This window comes from Phasianus colchicus, chromosome 5 (genome assembly GCF_987193195.1).
Source record: "Phasianus colchicus chromosome 5, bPhaCol1.hap1.1, whole genome shotgun sequence".
Taxonomy (NCBI): Eukaryota; Metazoa; Chordata; class Aves; order Galliformes; family Phasianidae; genus Phasianus; species Phasianus colchicus.
In genome coordinates, this window is record NC_143440.1 from 26,922,226 (window position 1) to 26,942,774 (window position 20,549).

Genomic DNA, 20,549 nt, shown 5'->3' on the forward strand with positions numbered 1-20,549 from the left:
GGCGCGGGGCCCGGCCTAGCGGCGGCGGCGGCGCCCGCGGGCCGGGCCGGGGGAAGGGGCAGCGGCGCCCCCCGCGGGCCCCCCGTCGTCGGGCCGCCCCGGCCCCCGGCGGCGGAGGATGGCCGAGGACTCGCCCAAGCGGCGCAAGGCCAATTTCAACGAGGCGGAGACGGAGGTGCTGATCGAGCAGGTGCTGAAGCACGAGCGGCTGCTGTTCGCGGCGGGGCCGGGCCGCGCCTCCCCGGGCCAGAAGCGGAAGGTGTGGGAGCTGATCCGGCACAAGGTGAACCCGGTGGCCGCCTGTCCCCGCGACGTGGAGGACCTGAAGAAGCGCTGGCGGGACCTGAAGCGCCGCGACCGCAGCAAGCTGTGCCGCCTGTCTCAGGGCGGCGCGCCGCCGGGCCCCGCCGCAGCCCTCGGCCTCTTGCTGGCTCCCGAGGAGCTGCCGTCCAGCGCCGCGCCCGCCCGCCGCCACCACCACCACCACCACCACCTGCACCCCCGCGCCTACGGCTCCCTGCTGCACGCCGAGGCCGTGCCCATCGTGGGCGGCATCGACACGCTGGAGCTGCCCGGCGCCTCCGTGGGGGAGATGGGTGAGTGCGGGGCGCCGCCTTCGCGCCTCGACGCGCAGCGCTGCGTGTAGCCGGCGGCCCGTGACACTACGGCAACGGCACGTGGGAGCGGATCTCCCGTCCCGGCGGCGCTAAGCCAGCCCCTTCTGTCCACGTTTGTAGATCCCGTTCTTGAAATTGCAGAAATAGAATGCCAGCGTGCAATCCTAGGCTGCCCGAAGTGCTGTGACTACGTATGGTTTTGTGTCCCAGAGAGAGGGGGCGTTAACGCGCTGAAACAGCAGCTGCAGTACCCAGGGATTCCCCGCAATCGGCGTCGCCGTGCACACACACAGCGCAGAACAAAATGTGTCTTTTGGAACCTGCAACTTAGCCCCCGCGGTGGGGGCAGTAAGGGAATTACAGTTCACGGCTATTCGGTGAATGGATCTTTAGGGTTTTCTTCCCCACGTTTTGAGGTGCCATGTGTTCTAAAAGCGTCAGCGCAGCGCAAGTTGCTGCAGTTGGGTCTCGGTTCAAGGGCTGATGGGTGTGCTGAAGGGTAAAAACGCACCTGACTGACTGTGAAGTTCCTCACTGACTTTGCTCTGCTTTTCCTCTCATCTCTAGGATTTAATGATGATCCCGGCCCATCTCATCAACCCGGTCTTGAGAAGATGAACCTAAAAGAAGAGATAGTGGTAAAAGTGGTAGAACCAGAGGAAAGCTCTGAGGACATGGCAGTGGTCCCACCTAGCCAGGAGCAGCTGCCTTATCTGGGGACATCGGGTGGTGCTTCCTCAGGGAAGGTAAAAGCCAAATCAAAAGGCAGATCCCAGGCAGACCAAATCGGAATAACTGAAGCGGACCTAGTGCAGATTCAGCAGACCCAGATGCAGGTGATCCAATCTGGCTTTGACAGCGTCAACCACAATCTTCGGCTGCTGCAGCAAGGCATGCAGGATCTGAGTAACAGCCTCAGCATCATGGCACATACGCTTGTTGCTATCAAAAATGTCTACGTGAAAAACAACATTGGCCCAACTACGTACACCACCACCTCTACTCAGACCACAGCTGGGTACCTGAGCCCAGGCTCTCCCCAGGTTTCCCCTGCCGAGGACAGAGGCCGGGTGCAGATGGCTGGGAGCAGCAGCAGGAGCAGCAGCTGCAGTTCCAGCTCTACATCACAGGAACCAGGTCCTTCAGAGTTCCCCAGACCCCCCCTGAGAACCATTAAGAAAGAACATCCAAATGGCTGCTACTACTTCTGCTTTGCAGACATGTAAAACTTGAATATATGTACAGTGACTGTGGTGTTAGGTGCTGTTGTTTGTTCTGCTCCGGCCTGTAACTTGAAGGAGCAAAGTGGACTTGCCCCCCGCATTTTTTCCCAGTGGGAAATGTTTCTCTATAGGAGGTGGCATTAAACACTAAATACCAGTTCTGTTTGTTAACTCAGTTTCAGTTGGCTAATGTTTTTCTGCTGTTCTCTTTATCCTCTTACTCTCTTAAAAACAAACAGATTTATTTTGACTAAAACTCTTGTCTGTATTATCCTTTGTTTAATGTGACCTTTTGGAAAATAAAAGGCATGAGATTTGGGTGAAAAAGTAACGTTATGGTTACTGAGTAGCAGGAGCTGTCTTACATGAGTTGCTTAGTTTTTGGTTTTTTTTAATTAAACAAATGGCAAAATGAGATGGTGTTTTTAAGTAGTTGCTTTTTCTAATACTTATAACTGTTTGCTTGTTTGCTTTTGGTTTGAGGTTTTGTTTTTCTAAGTCTCAGCTGTGCAAGGAAGCTATGGCAGGAAGGGTTGGATACACCTGCTTCCTTGATGAATGGTTCTAGGATTGAGCTGTTGATGATGAATGTGCTTCTCCAAGTTCATACAGCATTGCTTCATTTGGTTGCTGTTCATTCCCAGCTTGCCAAATGCACCTTCTCAGAGGCATTTGTGTTTTACTTCACTAGCAGAGCAGGCTATTTCTTGTGATATTATTAAAATAGAGACATAAAGCAAAAACAGTAACTGATGAGTGATGCCTGGCTTTGACATGGAGTAACATTTCTTATTATGGCTTATAAGCAGGCTCTTCTGATTTTGCAAGCTTTCTGGAATTGGTATCACATCACTTGAAATACAAAGAACAAAAAATGTTTCTGCATTGTTTTACATTTAGACTCGCTGTTAAATAAATTACAGGAGGCAGAGGCTGATTCTGGATAGAAAACTGCATAGCTCATGAAGAGATGCTTTTATCTTTACCTATCAGAGAGATTAATAAAATCTGCCATTCTTGTAACTGTACATCCGAGGAAGAAGAAAGAAAAGATGAATCTGAGCAAAAAGTAACCTGTTAAGTGCCTACTCTGAACAGGAGGAAAATATTAGTACTGATGCTATTGTTAAGATACGTGGAAGACTGGTGTTTAGAGCTTGTATATTAGAATCACTTTACTTTGCAAAATTCTAAATTAACAGAGAGAACTCCGTTTGTCCAGTGTACTCACTGAAGGAAATACAGCAACCCTCTCACCTGCATTTTTATCCTGTCACCTAAAAAATCATTCAAGTCTTCCTCATAAGCTTTTATCACCAGTATAAAATTCTAAAGATAAATTGGCCTGTGGTAATGGTCACTGGTTTTCCAGTGATTCTGAACATATGTTTCTGTTGCATACAGAGTGGCAGCCCAACTACTCCTTTTAGCAGCATAAGAACAAGTAAACATCAGGCAAGGTATCTCATTTTTATGTCAACTTGGACAGTGCACTATACTACACAAAAATACAGGACTAATTTATTTCATCTGGGGGGGGGGGGGGGAAGTAGATCATTTGCATTGAAATGTGATAAATACGGGAGCTAACAGTAGCTGCAAATAATGCAAGGAATGCCCCCATCACCAGTTACACACTATTAGAATAATTACCTCAAAGCAAGGGATTTCATCTTATGCCTGTGCAGGAGTCTGATGGAGCTCAGGACAGCTGGATTTTAACAGGTTTCTTCTGAGGCACTGCTGAGCAAAGAATGGAAACAAAATTCTTCAAGAGGCCCAAAAGAACTATCTAAAAAAGAAACGGTAGAAGAGGATGACAAATCCTGAAGCTCAGCCAGGTGCAGTTCAATTGCAGCCACCACATGGGATTAACACAAGGTCTATGCCCTGGAGGAGATTCTTAGCTCCTGATTTCCCTTATAAAAGGAGATGGTGTGGGTGACAGCTACCACTACCTTACTCATAAAATGCTGACACCAAAACCAGGATAGAATTAACCTCTTAGAAGCATTTATATTTCTCCTCCTCAATACAGATGGGATCTGTCAAGCCTTCATTTGCGTTTTGTTCGCATACAAAAAGCAGCCTCTTAATACTGCTGTGATATCCCAGGTTGGGTTAGAAAAATGTTAGTGAATCAGAAGTTTACCTGGTCTTTTGGGGCAGTTATTTGAGCTTGTCCAGAGTGCAGTAGCCAGTCCTTTCCATATTTCAATTCTTTCTTCAGTTATTGATTCTTGAATTTCATTTACTCCAGCCTTTTTAGGGAAAGCTAGCTTGTGTGTGCTGCACAGCTGTCTCACGTTTATGTTTCCATGAAAGAAAGCTATAGTCCAGGTGCAAAGAAGTGCAGCAAGATTTCAAGAGCAGAGCTAGTGGACTGGGTCTCCTGTAGTTGTGAAGATGGTTAAAGAAAAAAAAAAAAAACTTCAGAAATCAGATGAGCAGATCTCGGCACCAATTTCCAGTGGTGCTCCTGTTCCAGCCTTGGATCTTCTTCAGTCTCTCAACTGTACAGTCTAGGTACAGAGCCAAGTTGAGACCACTCTCATTTTAGTTCTGATCACTATTTATGTAATATTCTGAGTAACTTTAAGATACTGAGATATCTATCTCACCTCCAGTACAGAGCATGTACATTTTTTATTTTCAAATTCCAATTAATAAAGCTGACTTTCTGTTTCTTTGTGTGTCTTTTCTGTTATCAAATGGTGGCTTTACTGGGAACAGCAAGAACACACACCCTCCAGCAGCACAACAGTACATTTCTGGCTGCTCTTAAGGGCAGAGCTGGCCTTTAATTTGCTTCACGTACAGTGCATAACAGTGGCAAAATCAAGAAAGAGATCCAGAAGTTTTCTCCAATTCTTCTAGACTTCCCTAGCAACCTTGTTCCGCTGTGCAAAGAGCAAGCAGTATTTTCCACAGCACACAAGGACTTAGATAAGTGTGCACGTAGACCACAAATACTGTGATGACACTGTGCTTTTATCTAGTTTTTCTATAAAGAGAAATGAAAGGATCTTGATGGAACTAGAGCAACTGGTTAACACTGCATCTCCATGTGGGACAAAATGCCCAGATTCAACAACAACTTCAGTAATGTTTTTGCTATCTGCAGCTAAATTGTATTGCACAGAGAATGAGACTTTACAAGAGGCTGTAAAAGCTTGGCATGAATGTCCAGACAGCTGGACAAAATAAATTTATTACAGTGGCCTGTGGCTAAATAAGAAATTATAATTTAAACCCATTTAAGAATTAAAAAGTGTAGCTGGCTTGCTACATGACCAGGGCTGGGATCCACAATACCATCACTAAATTGATCTGATCTGCCATGGCAGTCACGTGCTGTTTGGGTGAATGCAGAGAGGATGGATAAAGAACAAGAGCAAATAGAGAAGGAAGGAGGCCTTTAAGGAGGGAGGTTGAGTTGTTCCTAATGTTACTTATTACACAATACATCAATATACTAAACAGTAGAACTTTCATTGACCCAATCACTCTTGCAGTATGAGCATCAACTTCTTTTGGAGTAGTACCAACTGACACTTGCTTTTTGCTTTCTCATAACAGAAAAAGTTTTTCTCCATCTAACGTACATTAACAACAAAAAAATTTTTTTGAAAAAAAAATCAACTTTATACAATATATTTTAAGCAGTAAAATCACCATACAAACACAATCAAGGACTGAAGTTTTGCATGCTGAATGAATATTTTATTTATAACCAGTTTATAAAAATAAAATACAAAATAATTTGAAAACAAAACTTAAAACATTGTACAAAGCCTTGATATGGTACAAATGAGAAAATAAATAATTACACCTTTATGTACAAATGACCATTACAAGCGCATTACTCTCTTATGTTCTTGGTTGCCTGAGCAAACTTAAAAGAAAAAGAATGGCTTAGAAGATTTCCTAGGAGGGGAAAGAGAACAGCAATTATTGAGCAAAATAATTTTGAAGGACTCAACATTTGTCTTATTCAAATGGTAACAAACAACCTCAGAACAGCTTTGCATTTAATTTAATCATGATGCAGATCAAGTACTTAATTCCTTATGGAGCAACAACATTGTATTTTTAGCTAATACACCACTTTCATTCTTTGTGGTATTGCCCAAAGGTTTTCAATTAGCAGCCATTGGTTTGCAGCTTCAAAAAGTCAGTACTTGTCTGAAGGCATTGCTGGTGATTTCCTTAATTTAGCATTTTGGATATTCATAGGAAAGTATTTGAAAATTGACATCTGTTTCTCTCTCTCTCTCTCTCTCTCTCTCTCTCTCTTTCTCTCTCTCTCTCTCTCTCTCTCTAATACACACTGCAACTCATCTCTGGGTTGATTCTACAGAAAATCAGTTAGAAGTTCAAGAATAATTTCAAGTGTTGCATTCCAACCTAAGAAAGCAGAAGATGCAGAGAAGGCTGCTGGGCAATCATTCCAGATGTCCAGTCAGAGAGAAAGAAAAGATGTGAAATGGCCCAAAATCCCTTACTGCACTTTGTGCCAAACCTTTATGACCTCATCTGCCACAATCCAGATAAGGACTTAAAAGAATCTGAAGCCATGCAGACCAAGCTGGTCAACATTATGTACCTTCAGGATCAAGCTGGTCTGCTGCTACTAGAGGCCCCTTACGTAAAAGTTAGGTCAAAGATCAAGTGATCTCAAAATGAAACAAACACCTGTAACCAATTAGTACTAGCTGAATTCCCACAGCCAATTGGGGACCATCAGAACCCTGTATGAGTAGCCCACCTGCAGTATTGTTTTCAAAAGAAACAGTGGAGTCAGTACTCTCAGCCTAAGCTGACTAACAGCAGTAATTCTTACAGAAAATAAGGATCAAAAAGCAAGTCATGTCACAGCCTTTACTAAAAATATGCATTTTCCAATTTAAAATACAGTAACTGCAAATGCAAGATTTATAGAGTGAATTTATTCCTTCAGTCCCTACACAGGAAAAAAAAGAAGCTAAACAAAACTAGGGTCTATTTTAATGAAAGTTTCACTTGCACAAGAACAGAAAGGTTCCAAGCTGTTTATGTGGACTGGGGAGAAACAGGAGCAAAAACACAAGCTAACATCCACACTACAAAAAAAGGCATTGCTCAACAGCTAGAGCAGAAACTTCAAATCCACATTCATTATTTGTACGTAAAATTTTGTGCGTTTAAATTTTGCATTGCATTAGTGGGAATCCTGACATACTTGAAACAAAACTAGAGAGAATTTCACCCAGGACTTTGGCACCAAAATTAACCAGTCAGCTGGAACTCTTTTATGGTAAGGAAGGAGCAGGATACACAGGTCTTGTTGCAGAGCACTGCAACTAAATTCCTGTTCTCTGAAAGACAATTTCTCTATTGCAGCAGTAGAGGAAAACCAGCCAGTCCCTGGAAGCTAAGGGTACCCCCTGCAGCCCAGGTTCAGCTTCCCTGCTGGGCTCTGCAGGTTGCAATTTGCTCTGTGCTAAATTTGTTGTGTCAACCACATGGTTGTTTCTATTGAAGAAGACTCCCAAAAGGAAAATAACTCCTGTAGACAGCCCACATAATTGCCAGCCATTGTAGAAAGTTAGAAAAGCAATGTTTATTAATCCCACAAAAGTATAAAGTTCTTGAGGTGTTGTCACTGCTCCTGTTAAGAGAGGATGTGTTACCAGCAACAGAGAGTAAAATCAGCCTATAAGCTCAATCCTGAAAGGCTGGAAAAATTGCCAAGTTAATACATTAGACATTAAAATAATACATTCCTCTTCAATTCTTCCTTAAAAACAAACAAACAAATGCTCAGAGGTTAATATTAAAAATCTGGTTACTTAAACCACCAAACGAGGCTTGTTGCTACTGTGATTAAATAAACTCTCAGCATTTTGCAATATCTTAAGATAATTCCAGGTAGTTTTCATAGAATCTAGGCTGAATTTCATAACATTTCTCTTTTACAAGTGTTACACATAGGGGAGAGGAAGACTGGCTTCACGTGGATAGCTGAGGTATCCTTGTGTGAGGTGAGTATGTTTACATGGTTGCACACATCGGCTAAGAACAGCATGATCCACACCTACGGACCGCACAGAGCCGAAACACTGAACCTTGCTTCCTTTTATCAAAGTTACCAGTTACTGCAAATTGTGAACGAGACTTTTCAGCCAAATCAAAACAGCAAACAAAATCCTTCAGTTCACTGCCTACTTGGTTTGCTAAAAAAGTTGAATAAGAATATTCTGTGTTATTCTGCCAGTAGCAGAAACGAATGAGTATCCAAAGCTTTCAACAGTTAAAGATGGGAATCATGGATAATTGCCTAGGCTTTTATTTATACAGTTGATGGTTCCCTAACAACACTTTAGGGTAGGCAAGCATATAGAGAATGCGCTATATGGGATCATGGTATTAACCTAGACACCTGAGAACCCTTCTGCACACTGGCATTGAACAGACAGGCATTGCTCTCACCACCCTGCAGGATCATTCCTGCATTAAAAAAAAACAACAAAACTTCTATCAGTATGTTCCATGAGTTAGTTATTGAGCTCATTAGTGAGTTTGAGCTCCCTTTTGTTCTCTTGTTTCTATCTGGAAAATTCAATTTCTCTCTCATTTTTAACATTCATGCAAAAATTGTAGGGAAATATTCCTGGTTTGCAACTAAACCTTTTTAAAACATTGAATTAATCACCTTGTTAGCAGAATTTCTGCTTCTTAGTGTTCTACAGAAACCTCTATTTCATTCTGGAAAAAATCTGTTTACAGGAAAGTCCCCACCATTTAACTGGCATTGTCTACATTCGTATCAAAGAGAAAAGTAACACATTTTTAGGAGCACTGTGATCAACCATTGCATAAATGTTACTGGGATAAGAAAGACTTACAGCACTTTTGCCAAAAGAGAACTACAGGATCAGGCTTTGTAAAATTGAAGAGAATCAACATTAGGGCATGGCAAAATTATGGCAGATAAAGCAGAGATCAGACCAAGTCAAAGCACCACAGACCTCAGCTCACTCTGGTAAATGAGTTTAAGTAAGCAGGATGCAATAGCTGAGACTGTTTCTATCTATATACACACATAAGCATGTGTATATATGTATATAAATAACATATGTTTCTATATAGTATACAGTATCTAGGTAAATGTGTATATTCACACATGTACAAAGGTATATTTATATATATTAAAAATAAAATCAAAATTCTGTGTTTTGCCAGCAATAATCAATGCCATAACAATTATGAATTCTAACTGGTAGAAGTCTTGCAAGCCTATTTCAGATGAAAAATCTCTGAACCATACAGCACCAGACCATTCCTTCTACACCAAGACTGTTTAGTGAGGTATGATAGAAAGCTTGATCTCAAGCATGGAGTCTTCAAGGCAAGAATACGTCCAGATTTTCCAAATTACAGCCAGTGGCTGTAACTCCCCAGAGGTCTGTGCCTCCTGAATAACTGTACATACTAGCAATTAAAACCTCATAGTGCCTTTGAACACTGAAATTGTTCGTGCTTACTGATCCTACTCAAATAGATAGGTGCCTACCATCATATGACTTGCCAATGTCGTTATACTGTATGACATCTCCTGTTATTTTTAACAGTGTTACTTAGCAATTAGAATTTGCAATTAATAACGAATTTTGTTGATATTAATATTGATTTTCAATGCCATCACTCAAATTCAGTATATCATGTAAAATTTCAGGACAAAATTTTTTGTGACGTGTTCTATCTTTTCAAGTTCTATTTTATTTTACAGGCTTCCTGCCCCAGTTTCTCTAAAAATGCTTTGAAGTATTGAAAGAAACAGCACAGGTAACACCATGAAAAGGAAATACACATGCAGCATTTTCATCCAGAACATGCCACGGCTCCATTGCACTGCACTCCAAAGAAATGGACACTTGAAGAGCACAAAGCAACAGTTCCTTGAATTACATTGTTTTTCAGCTAAAAATTACTATACAAGATGCTGGATGCTTAAGTAAAATGACTATAGCTGTTGTATACGATGGAGAGAAGTCTTCCCATTCCTGAAAATTTGTTGCAGATACCCTCTGTGGATCCTTCATTCCCCTTCTGCACAAGGGTCACACACATACATTGATGATTTTATGTAGTCAGCTGCATGTGCAAGTTTGGAGCTTACAGAGCTCACGATGATTAAACAGACCCCCTAGAAATATTACAGTAATAAATATATAGATGAGGTGATCAACTGATTGCTACCTAACTACATTAAACATTTGCTACATTAGTCTATAGTATGCAATTCTGTATGTTTTTGGCAGAAGGCAACAAGCAATAAAAATTTCTAGAAGAACAGGTAATTCAAGTCCTATTGTTCGTAACCACTTCCCTGTTTGTATTTTCATGATTTTCTCACTAGTCTCTGTGGAATCCACAGCAAGAAGCATTCGGTGATATAGAGGCCTTTTACCTTGTATTGCATTGAAAGAAGCCTGGATTATCAATCATGATTCATCTCTTATCCTATTTTGGCATAGTTTACTACTGTTACATTGGCAACTAGTTCAAGTTCAGGTGAATGTCTACAACATTGGCTTATTTTATATAGAATCATAGAATGGTTTGGGTTGGAAGGAACCTTTAAAGATCAAGTAGTCTAACTCCCCTGACATATATAGTAAAGTGCAACAATGAACAAGTCTGTATTTTTGGAAAGAGCACAAAAAATCCTTAGGTGTTAATATTCTTTCTCATCTGTAAAGAAATTACCTGTTTCTAGATTCTGTTGTGCTAGAGAGAAAATACAAACGCCTCAACTTCAGCATTTCAGGAGAGCATGCATAAATTGGTACCTATTAAAAATGACCCTATTAATGCAGGAATTAGCTCAAAGGACCTTAACAAAATGGAAAATAAGGGAAAGTAGAGGGGAAATAACCTTAGGCTGCCATACCACCTTAACAAATAATTCCAGCAGTGCCCAGAGCAGAAATATCACAAATGGGAACCAATGTTCTTTCTCTTTTTTTTTTTTTTTTATGCCATGAGAAAAGCAGGAAGGAAAGATAGAATTGTTGTTGTCACATTCATCTATCAAATATTCATTGACTACCACTGTACCTATATCATGAGTATTCACAACAATTAAGAACATACATTATAAAATAAAAATGAATAATCAATAAGCCCTATTTGTGATAAGAAATGAAAATGCCTTTCAGTTTCTGTTCCTGTTTATGTGCAAATGCACACAATTCTAAAAAAAGACAGAGAGCTGCAAGACAAAACGTTGGCTGGTCGAGAAATCAGTAGTCCTTCAATCTTGTCCCAAGGTATAAAGGTTGTTAGACTTTGTGCATTCCAGATTTTTTTTTTTCTCCAGGAAATAGGAGATGCAATGCCAGGAATATTCAGGAACTAACAGAGGGAACTGCGTTATGTGTGGTCCATAAATTACAAGTGAAAAATGAGAAAGTGAATTTATATAAGCATGTACATATATGTATATATAAATATTTATATTATATAATTTACCATGAGGACATGCAATTATTGATATAGCACCTATAATACAATATAATACAAAGGAATAAGACTTTCCAACGGTACAGTTTTTTCAGAAAAAGCAGGTATACCCTACCTATTGCATTCATCTGTAGTGACTGAAACCTGAATGAAATTAAGATTCTACACTGTGCTACATTACGTATGAGAAACAATATACATATTAACATTAAGAAAAAGAAAAATCAACATAGTCTGACAGAGCAAGTGAAATTCAGTGCAGGTCCAGGGCAGCTTTAATGCAGCATTAGAATGTGTTAGCTCAGAGACAAAATATTCCCTTTTAATCCAAAGGTATTCATTTGGCAGAGGTTAAATAGAAAAAAGCACAGATGCTGGCTGGAGAGGCATATGATTACAGCAAGCAGATCAGCAACTGACAAGTCTCCTACACATCCAGTATCTCCACAACAGTTATAACCAAGGAGAGCTGGCCGCATCTTTTTTAGGATTGCATTCATTGCTTGTTACTATTCTTAGCCAGTATTCTCTTCTGAATGTAGCAAAAAGTGCTGTATCACAATGTTCTCTACTGAGATTCTATAGAGCACGAGAGATTATTAAGTAACTACTAAAAAAAAAAAAAATCAGAAGAATTAGACACTGTAGACTTCACTGGCAGATAATAAAGCTTGGCTATCAAAGAATGATTTGGGAAGAATAACAAAAACCCAATAACAAAAATATCTCAGATTGTTTTCTATGTATTTTGCTCTAATGATTCTTACTCAGATTTTGTAAGGTATTGGCTATATTTCTGTCACCTGAATCCTCCCGAGGAGTTTATCTTTCATGTTTTTATTAAAATAAAATAATCTTGGTTATAATCGATTCTTTACTGTAAGATCAGTGATTTCAGTGATCCATAACTAACAGAAAAAAAACAAAAGCCAGCAGTAACAGGGATTCTTTTTGCATTTTGGTTAGGGAAAGATCAGGCACTCCTTTTCAAACATTCATTGCAATCCATTGCAAATCTGCAACGTTCAGTGAACTGCAGACTTCTTTCTCTCATCTCCTAGATGAGGATGCTCTTCCAAATTCTACCTAATGAGGTAGAACCCCTTATGATTCCCAAAGAAGTCTATGACATGGAACCAAGAATTAGCTTATTGGATCATAATTAGTACTAAACAAATTTCTACAGAATATCACTACAAAACATCTTAGAAACTGTTAATATTCACATTTAAAATGTCACCAGAGTAAAGAAGGGGCAAGATGCACAATACTTCACGTAAGCAAATCTGTGCTACAGTAGACAGGGGACAAGATGAGCACTAGGTGACTTGGATGTGTGAAACTCAAAATGAAAGAGACTCATAAGGTAGAAATACCATTGTCTTATAAACTGTGCTTTTTTAAAACTGTAGAGACGTGCTTGAACAGCACTTATCTCCCAGGTGGTGATGTTGTTTTGGAAATAATAGTTTTGGATTCCTTAAATAATTCTTGAGACAAGCCTTAAATAATTAGGCCAAATCTTTTAGCTAAGTAAACTGAAAACATAGAAATAAATACCCTTTTAAAACACTCACCTTAGAGATTTTTTTTTTTTTTACTTTAAACACATTGCACCTCTTTGACTACCTTAGTCATTCTTTTCCTGTCCTCTACCCCTCCTCCCCCCAGATCTGCTTGCTGCTTGCTCTTAGGCAATGCCTGGCCACTCATTTACAAAGTATGCTTTCTCATGAATAGTTTATGAAGCTTACGTTCTTAAAAAGCGCAGATTCAACACTTTTTTTTTAAATATACTTTTTTGATTAATTTTTTAAATACACAGTACACAGACACAACATGCATCAGACTTAAGAGGAGGATTTATACCTGTCAAGGCCCAGTTCCTATCTGCTAAGCTTAGTAGCTGATTTGCTCTTCCCTGTGGGAGTCTTAGTGTTTGGGGAATGGTATAAGGAACTGCCAGATCCTTTCAGACCATTCTTGCTTGGTTTGTTGAAGCAGTGCTCTTGCTGGCAGGATCTCCTAGAAGATGAGGAGCCTGAATGGCTAGGAGGTGATTTACTCCTCCCAAGATGTGGGGAGGAACTCCTCTGATCATGGTGGGTTCTTCCCGCCCGCGATGGGGAAGAACTAGCAGTACGGGGTAAGGAAGAGCTCCTAGGGGAGGCACTGGGACTGCGTCGGGGGTTGACAGGGCTTTTGGGTGGTGTTTTTGGACTATGAGATCCTGGACTCTTACACTGTGTAGAACTCCTTGGTCTTTGAGATCCGTTCTGTAGAATTTGAGCCAGACGAGAGATAAGATCTGAGTCCGAGCTGCTACTCCCCAGGACTCTGTATCTGCGTAACCTTAGGAAGAAATGAAGAAAAAATATTTCTGTTTCAATCTATTCACCAAAATTCAAATAGACATACAGTATGATTGGAAACTAATTGGAGTTTGCATGGCAGAACAGACATCTGAATGTGAACTTTCTTGTAAGGCAGAAAGGTTCACATCTAGGTTTTGGCTTCCATGTTGTTCTAATCAACCCAATAATTACAGTTGTATAAATTCACCTACATAAGCAGTTTAAGCATCCACAAGAAAATTGAAATTTCCTAGTGAAGTTGAAGTGCCCAGAAAAGCAGTGCTTACAATATCTGTTTTGATGGGATGTATCCATTCCTGTCCATCATCAGTACACTCCTATACACAAAGAATGACAGCAAACCACAACCTCCGTCAGAGGATTTCACACTACTGATTATATCATAATTCTCCTTATCCTGGTAATTTAGGCACTCAATAAACTAGATCATGGTTGTCTATATCCAGAACCTACAAAGGAGCATTTCTACAGTTCACTCTGTCATCCATTAAGTGGTTGTTTTTACTTAGCCATGATCAGAGCATAGTTAATTAACTTCATACTGATGGGTAGACTCTTCAAACAAGAATAATTGAAGCTTCTACAATAAGTTCAACGTGCTGCGTATGATAAATCCTACTGATTTCTGTAGGTTTGTGAACAACTGGCAGTTCTGAATATGTGGTTGCATTTGAAGAAGAAAAAAAGTGCAAGGATTTAGTTACAGATTGACATTTAAAAATTTTGACTACACATGTATTGATGTATAAAATTTACTGGTGAAGCAGACTAACAGTCTTTCCTCATTCATTTTCCCATAACGCAAGATTTTTCAGAGAATTGAAGGCCAGCAATTAAAAAACAATAAGGATGGGACTTCTACGTAATCACATGCTGGATAGTAACTACAGCCTAACTCAAATCCATTTTCAACCTGAAAACCAATCTCTATTTCCACTGTATTACCTTGCTTCTACCCCAGGCCTAGTAGGTGGTCTTCCGGGTGGTGGCCGAGGAAGGAAACGAGTTGAACTTGAACCATTGACTTGATCAGTGGTGGCCCAGGACACTGGTCTGGGTATCTTGCTTTTTCTGGACTGAGGGCTGCTTGGAGATAAAGAACTATCTTCCATCTGCTTGCTGAAATGAGAGTCCAGAGTCAGTTTAGAAAATGAGGATAATACATCATCCTCAGAAAATGGTACTGGAGCAGCAGCCATTTTTTCCTCCAGTGACTTATCAGAGGCACTTGAGAGGTCACCAAGAAAAGATTTGAGCTGTCTCTTTTCCACAAGTAGTCTGACCAAGTCTGTCTGATGGGCCTTTTTTAAAAGAAGCTTTTCCTTTGCTGAAACAGGAGAAGAGGATTCTGATGTTGAGTCTATCTCTTGTGCTAAAACCGGGATTCGGCTCTGCCTGAATACAAAAGGAGATTTAACTAAGTCCTTCTTAGATCGATGAGAATTCTCATTTGCTGAAATGCAGTGGAATAACTCTCCATTTCTGGGAGCATTTTTCTCCTTTTTGTCCTCCTGATGCAAAAAAGTAGTAAGAGCCACTTGGTGGCACTGCAAGTCCTGGACATGGACTTCTTCCTTATTAGAATGAAAACCATTTTCCTGAACTGGTGCTATTTTGCTTGCTTGTCTATTAACATGTGAGTTGATACGCCTTGATGGAGAAAATTCTGGTGTTTCAGGTGCTGTTGACTTCAGCAGCTCATCTTGATTTGGCACCAAGCAGACAGGCCTTGGCTTTGATTCTTCAGCAGCATCAGTGTTAGTTAGAGGTTCCTCATCTGCAGATTTCGAACTTCCTGGCAAAGAATTCTGTTCTTTGCTCAGCATTACAATAGCATCCTCAGAAACCACTGGAAGTAGTTCTTCCTCAGTCTCTACAGGAAGCTTTTCAAGATCCTTCTCTTCCTGTCTCCCATTGCGGTTTTCAAGTAGGTCCTTTTGGCCACTGCTCAGGACACTGGCACGTTCTTTGACATGTTCTTCCCTTTCAAGCACTTCTTGGCTGATATGAAGTACCATATCTGGTCTGCTGCCACTAACTGTGGTATCTCCTGTCACAACCAAACATGGCAAAGTTTCCCTTGGAGATAAAAGTTCCACTGTTTGTTCCATAGACTGTGCATCCCGCTCTCTTTTCTCTAGCTGGTGGCCATAATGAAAGCTCTCTGAAGCAGACTGTGTGGATGCTACAGAAGGCCTGGGTATCGTTACCTTAAAAAATTTCAGAAGGAGAAGGTGAAAAATTCAGGAATATCATAGAAAGCATTCTTTATATCACATTTGTGATTTCATATCTTCAAAATAGATTAAATAATGATTCCTATGAATCGCAATGATCAAATAATCCCTGAACTTCATAAATTACATATAGGTAATTAGGAAAATTAAATACTCTATTACCCCAAGACAGAAATGCATAACAAAAACAATCTCAATGGAAATTGTTGCAGTTACCAAGGAACATCCTGGAAAAAAGACCCAGAATAAGAGGTAAGCACTTTACCATTTTACATTAATTCGAATACTTTCAGTGTAACTTTTATGTAAACATAGAACTTTAACAAGTACACCACAATACTTTCTAGACAAATACAGAAGACATAGAACACATTGAGGTCCAGTTTCAGGAATTGACTTAAACTTCAGTTTAAGCAGAATTTAGACACTGTTCTCAAAAGAACTAATAAAAAAAACAACTTATCTACCTAATTGATTACATCAGTACCTCTAATACCTACAGCTCATAAATATTCCTGAGTGCACAAATTTTAGCTATTTCCTTCCCTATATAAGCTTACGTCTTTTTTAATTATTAGTTTAAACTGAGCAAGCAGGTCAGGACTTCTTACTTAAGGTCATTAAGAGATTCACAAACTAAATATTCACACAACTAAATCTCCTGGTGGGTCTAATCTAATCCTAAGTGCACCCAAAACCTATATACAGTACTGAATCTGAGTCAGTGTGAAAAACGACTGAGTATATAGCTCAACTGTTGGAGCACACAGCCGGGAAATAGGAAACCTGCCTTCATGTCTCTTCCCTGAGGGACACAAACCCTCTTTCCCATTAAGTATAGGCAGAACTATAATGGATCTGCTCCTCGGCTTTCCCACTGAAGACAGGTCACTGCACAATAAGAAGTGCAGGAGTCATGAGGTAAGGGGTGAGGTCACACAGAAGTGACAGGAGCTCCTGAAACTGTTGATTCAGTGACAGCAGAAGAGACAACTACTGATAGCCTATTTCCAAATAGGCTGTGGTACAGAAGACAGATTTTACTTGAAGTTCTTACTGAAATTATCTAGACATGCTGCTGAGCTTACCATGTAAGAGCTAGTGCATTGGTACTTCTGGACCAACAACAATTCATACCTTGTACTCCAACTTCAAAAATGCAGAACTCTCCAAAATAAGAAATGCCAACAAACAGTGAAGGACATACACCCTCATGGTAATCTGAAGATGACGTCTTTTCTAAAATTCTTGCTGGATTTTTTTTTTTTTTTTTGCATTTTCTTGATAATCCTGTATACATCATTTCTACCAGTATGCACACACATTCACCTACATGAAACAAGAGCTTATACTATAAACAACTCACTAGAACAGAACACAAAAAAAATGTATCACAGTTTGGAATAGAGATGATGTTCTTATGTTAAAGAAAATATTTCTATATTGTAAAATGTTTTCTGAACATACTTTATTTTACCTAATACAGTTTTGGAACTTAACCTAAAAAGCATGGCTTTAGTATTATTTTTTTTCTTTTAAAGGAAACATGGAGAAGAGGAGCAGAAATACGAATTAACTGAACTCTTGTTTTCTGAATGTATCAGTCTCTAGCATGTTCACTGAACTGAAATTTACTGAAATTGGGGGGAAAAAAGTTATATACTAAAAACAAAATGAAAAAAAAACACAGACCTGCAGCAAGAGACTAGTTTTTGTCTCCCAGTTCATTCATTTTTTAGTTTGATCTAATACAGTCCCTCTATGTTTGCTGAATTGAAGTTCTATCTTGACAACCAAATTAAAATTGTTTAGTTTCATTCAGCAAAACAGTCCTCTTCACCTACTCTTATTCCCAAGTCCAGCTCTTTCTTCCAAAAGACATATTATTTCTCTTGAGTTAGCAAATTCTTACTGCAGAAGCTTTCCTGTGAGAGAACCCATGCAAATCAGTTTGGCCACTGAAAGAACAGAAGAAGCAGATATTTTAAAAAAGCACCTTTTCATGATTAAGTCAACTAATACCTAAATTTTAATTTGAATTTTAATACCATAGGAATGGTCTAGTAGGAACTCTGCTTAGAAACAAAAAGAGATAAAATAGAGAATAGGTCTGGTCTAGGAGACAGGGGAGTTACAATCAGTTCTATCTCTATCTTGTTTCAACAAACCATTCCACAGGGCTGCAGGTGGAATTTCCAAAATAAGGAAATCCTGTAAAATGCTTCCTTTTCAAAAGTTTTTACCTGATGAGCTACACTGGTAGTTAATTCATATCACTTGGGAATTAATAAAAACCAGGGTTGTATTCCACGTTTCTGAAAAAGGATGGCTTCCCTTAGAACAGAATGATTTCTGGTAGACTCTGTTTTGGGAAGTAAAACAGTTATCTGCTTTTCAAGGTTATTTCTCTCCCTGGTATTTTTCCAGAAGAGCTGCAATTGCATTTAAATTATCCTTTGCTTAAATACATTTACACAGAAACTTTTTTGCTTATATGTCTTATATGTCAATCCTTTTTTTTTTTTTTTAGGTGAAACCAATTCTGATGTGAAATCTGTTTACAGTTTTCAGTCTTCATCTCCTCTGCCACAATGAGAGAGAACATTTTCTAGCCTTTTAGACTGCTCTTGATCAATCCAGATTTAACCCTTATATCCAAGAAATGCAAGAGTAGATTTGATGAAGAATCTACAATAGAACAAGCAGGAGCTTTTCCTGAAAGAAAACCACTGAAATAAGAGAAGGAAAGAAAAGCACACTGTCTGACTAAGTATCATCAAAGACTCTGTACTGCTGAGTAGCTCAGTTTCAGAAATGGCCTACTGAATGCACGTATCACTTTCTTGAATTGTGCTCACTAACAAAAAGAAGCTTGTTTTCTCAGATAGTCAATAATCTTTTTGTTATTCTTCTCAAAGCACAAGGATTAAGTTATATTCCTATTAGGCTTGACATTTCATTTATACGTGCAAGAAATACAAATCATGCAGAAGTGCCTCTCACACAAGCATTCTTACAACTTCAGGTGCAGCTTCGAGACAGGAACAAAAGAACAAAGCCAAAAAGAAACACAAAGGATTTTAAAAAGCGCTGATCATTATACAAGTCTGATATTTAATTTGAGGTCTCACAGGATGAAAATATGAAGGGATACACATTATGCATTTACTGAATGCTAATTTTTACACTGTAGGGTTGTAAGAACATCCCTAGAAAGGATAGAGACTCTGTTCTGTGAGGGTGAATGCTTGTTCCCTGAGATGGGGCCAGAAGGATGAGATGTAAACAACAGCAGCAGAAAGTTTGGCAACTGTGAGAGGATAAGAAAATTCCATCCTAACTTCTGAATTTAATTATGAGCCATGAGAGATGTCCTTCATGCCTCAACTCTCCTCAAACTCTAAATAATTGTATAAAAAAACTCTCAAAGCAACTTAAAAAAAAACAACAACAACAACATATAGTTCTGTAACCCTAATTATCCCATAGTCATCTTCCTTGTGAAACCTTGCACGACAGAAGTGAAAATCAAGTAGCCTGAGAAGGGCTGATCCTCAGATGTGCAATGCGCACCACTTTAAATAGGGGTTTAGTCTAATTCAGGGACACAGAATCTGAAGATTGTTTGATATATATCTAGTTACAAAACAAATAATATATGGCCAAGTACGCAAAACTAAAATTCTGACATCATCATAAGTAAGTTTTGTACTCTATTTTTTCTTCTGCCACAAACTACAATCATATCCTTTAAGATTTCTGTGGCTAATTACATCAATTTTGCACAACATTGAACTTGAGGAACAAAGATTATAATGCGGTGTGAGCACTGCATCTAAGACAAAAATGTTCTGTATATTGTCTCAGTCCTTTTCAGTAAACTGCTGTATCATATGCCTTCTTTTAAAGCCCTGGTATTGTGACAATCAGGTAGATAATGTTATAAACTGATTACAACCACCATGCTGGAAGTCAGCATTTAAAATCTGTTCTGCACAGTTCTCTTCTTAGAGGCAATATTCCTTTTATTCTGAAAAAAATTCTCCTTTTATTCTGGAATATTTAAATGAAGTTATCACCGCCACTGTCTTGAATCCTTCAGTCTTCCCTAAATGGTTTCTTAATTTCATTCTGTTTACTGAGGCAGTACATTAGATTGCATTTTCTTCAAGAAGCTTTACAATATACTGAGTGCAATGTTCAGGAGGAAAATGAATAAAACAACAAATATTTCTTAGACATCCTTTATGACATCCGTCAGGTTTTCCTCCCTTTAAACTTCTGACAGGCTGCAACAGCAAGTGATATGCTTGGATCAAACCATCTGTGAATGTATACAGCAAATTGCAGAGGAATGAAATAATGGTCTTTCGTTGATAAAGCTGGTAAATCTGAAAGATCTAAAGGTGTAAATATGGATTACTGTAAAATACTAGCAGTTAGGAACCTGACTTTGCAGCAACAGCTTCTTCCCTCCACTCATCAGTGTAATATTCAGAATTTCTTTCCTACCTTAGATAAGTTCATGTATCTATGAGATCAAACTTCATATGTCTTTTCTCTTTTCCCTTCTCCTTTTCATCCATTTTT

General features: G+C 39.4%; 2 protein-coding genes across 9 annotated transcripts in view; one reads left to right on the plus strand and one right to left on the minus strand.

Annotated features, from left to right (window-relative positions):
- Positions 1-23: 23 nt before the first annotated feature.
- LOC116229228 (uncharacterized) lies at positions 24-2,255 on the plus strand. Its single transcript, XM_031593568.2, has 2 exons — positions 24-596; positions 1,185-2,255. Exons 1-2 carry the CDS (start codon positions 119-121, stop codon positions 1,841-1,843), a joined length of 1,137 nt encoding a protein of 378 aa, XP_031449428.2. The 5' UTR covers positions 24-118; the 3' UTR covers positions 1,844-2,255.
- Positions 2,256-4,151: 1,896 nt separating this feature from the next.
- Positions 4,152-20,549, minus strand: part of TTBK2 (tau tubulin kinase 2) — an 87,044-nt gene continuing 70,646 nt past the window's right edge. For 7 of the 8 annotated variants that reach the window (XM_090141037.1, XM_031593570.2, XM_031593569.2 and 4 more), the window contains 2 exons: positions 14,668-15,932; positions 5,552-13,699 (listed from right to left, as the gene is read on the minus strand). In XM_090141037.1, coding sequence (XP_089997163.1) covers positions 13,234-13,699; positions 14,668-15,932 — 1,731 coding nt within the window. In that variant the 3' untranslated portion in view covers positions 5,552-13,233. Of the gene's footprint in view, positions 4,233-5,551; positions 13,700-14,667; positions 15,933-20,549 lie in introns of those variants that run through there. The other variant, XM_090141038.1, reaches the window with a different exon arrangement.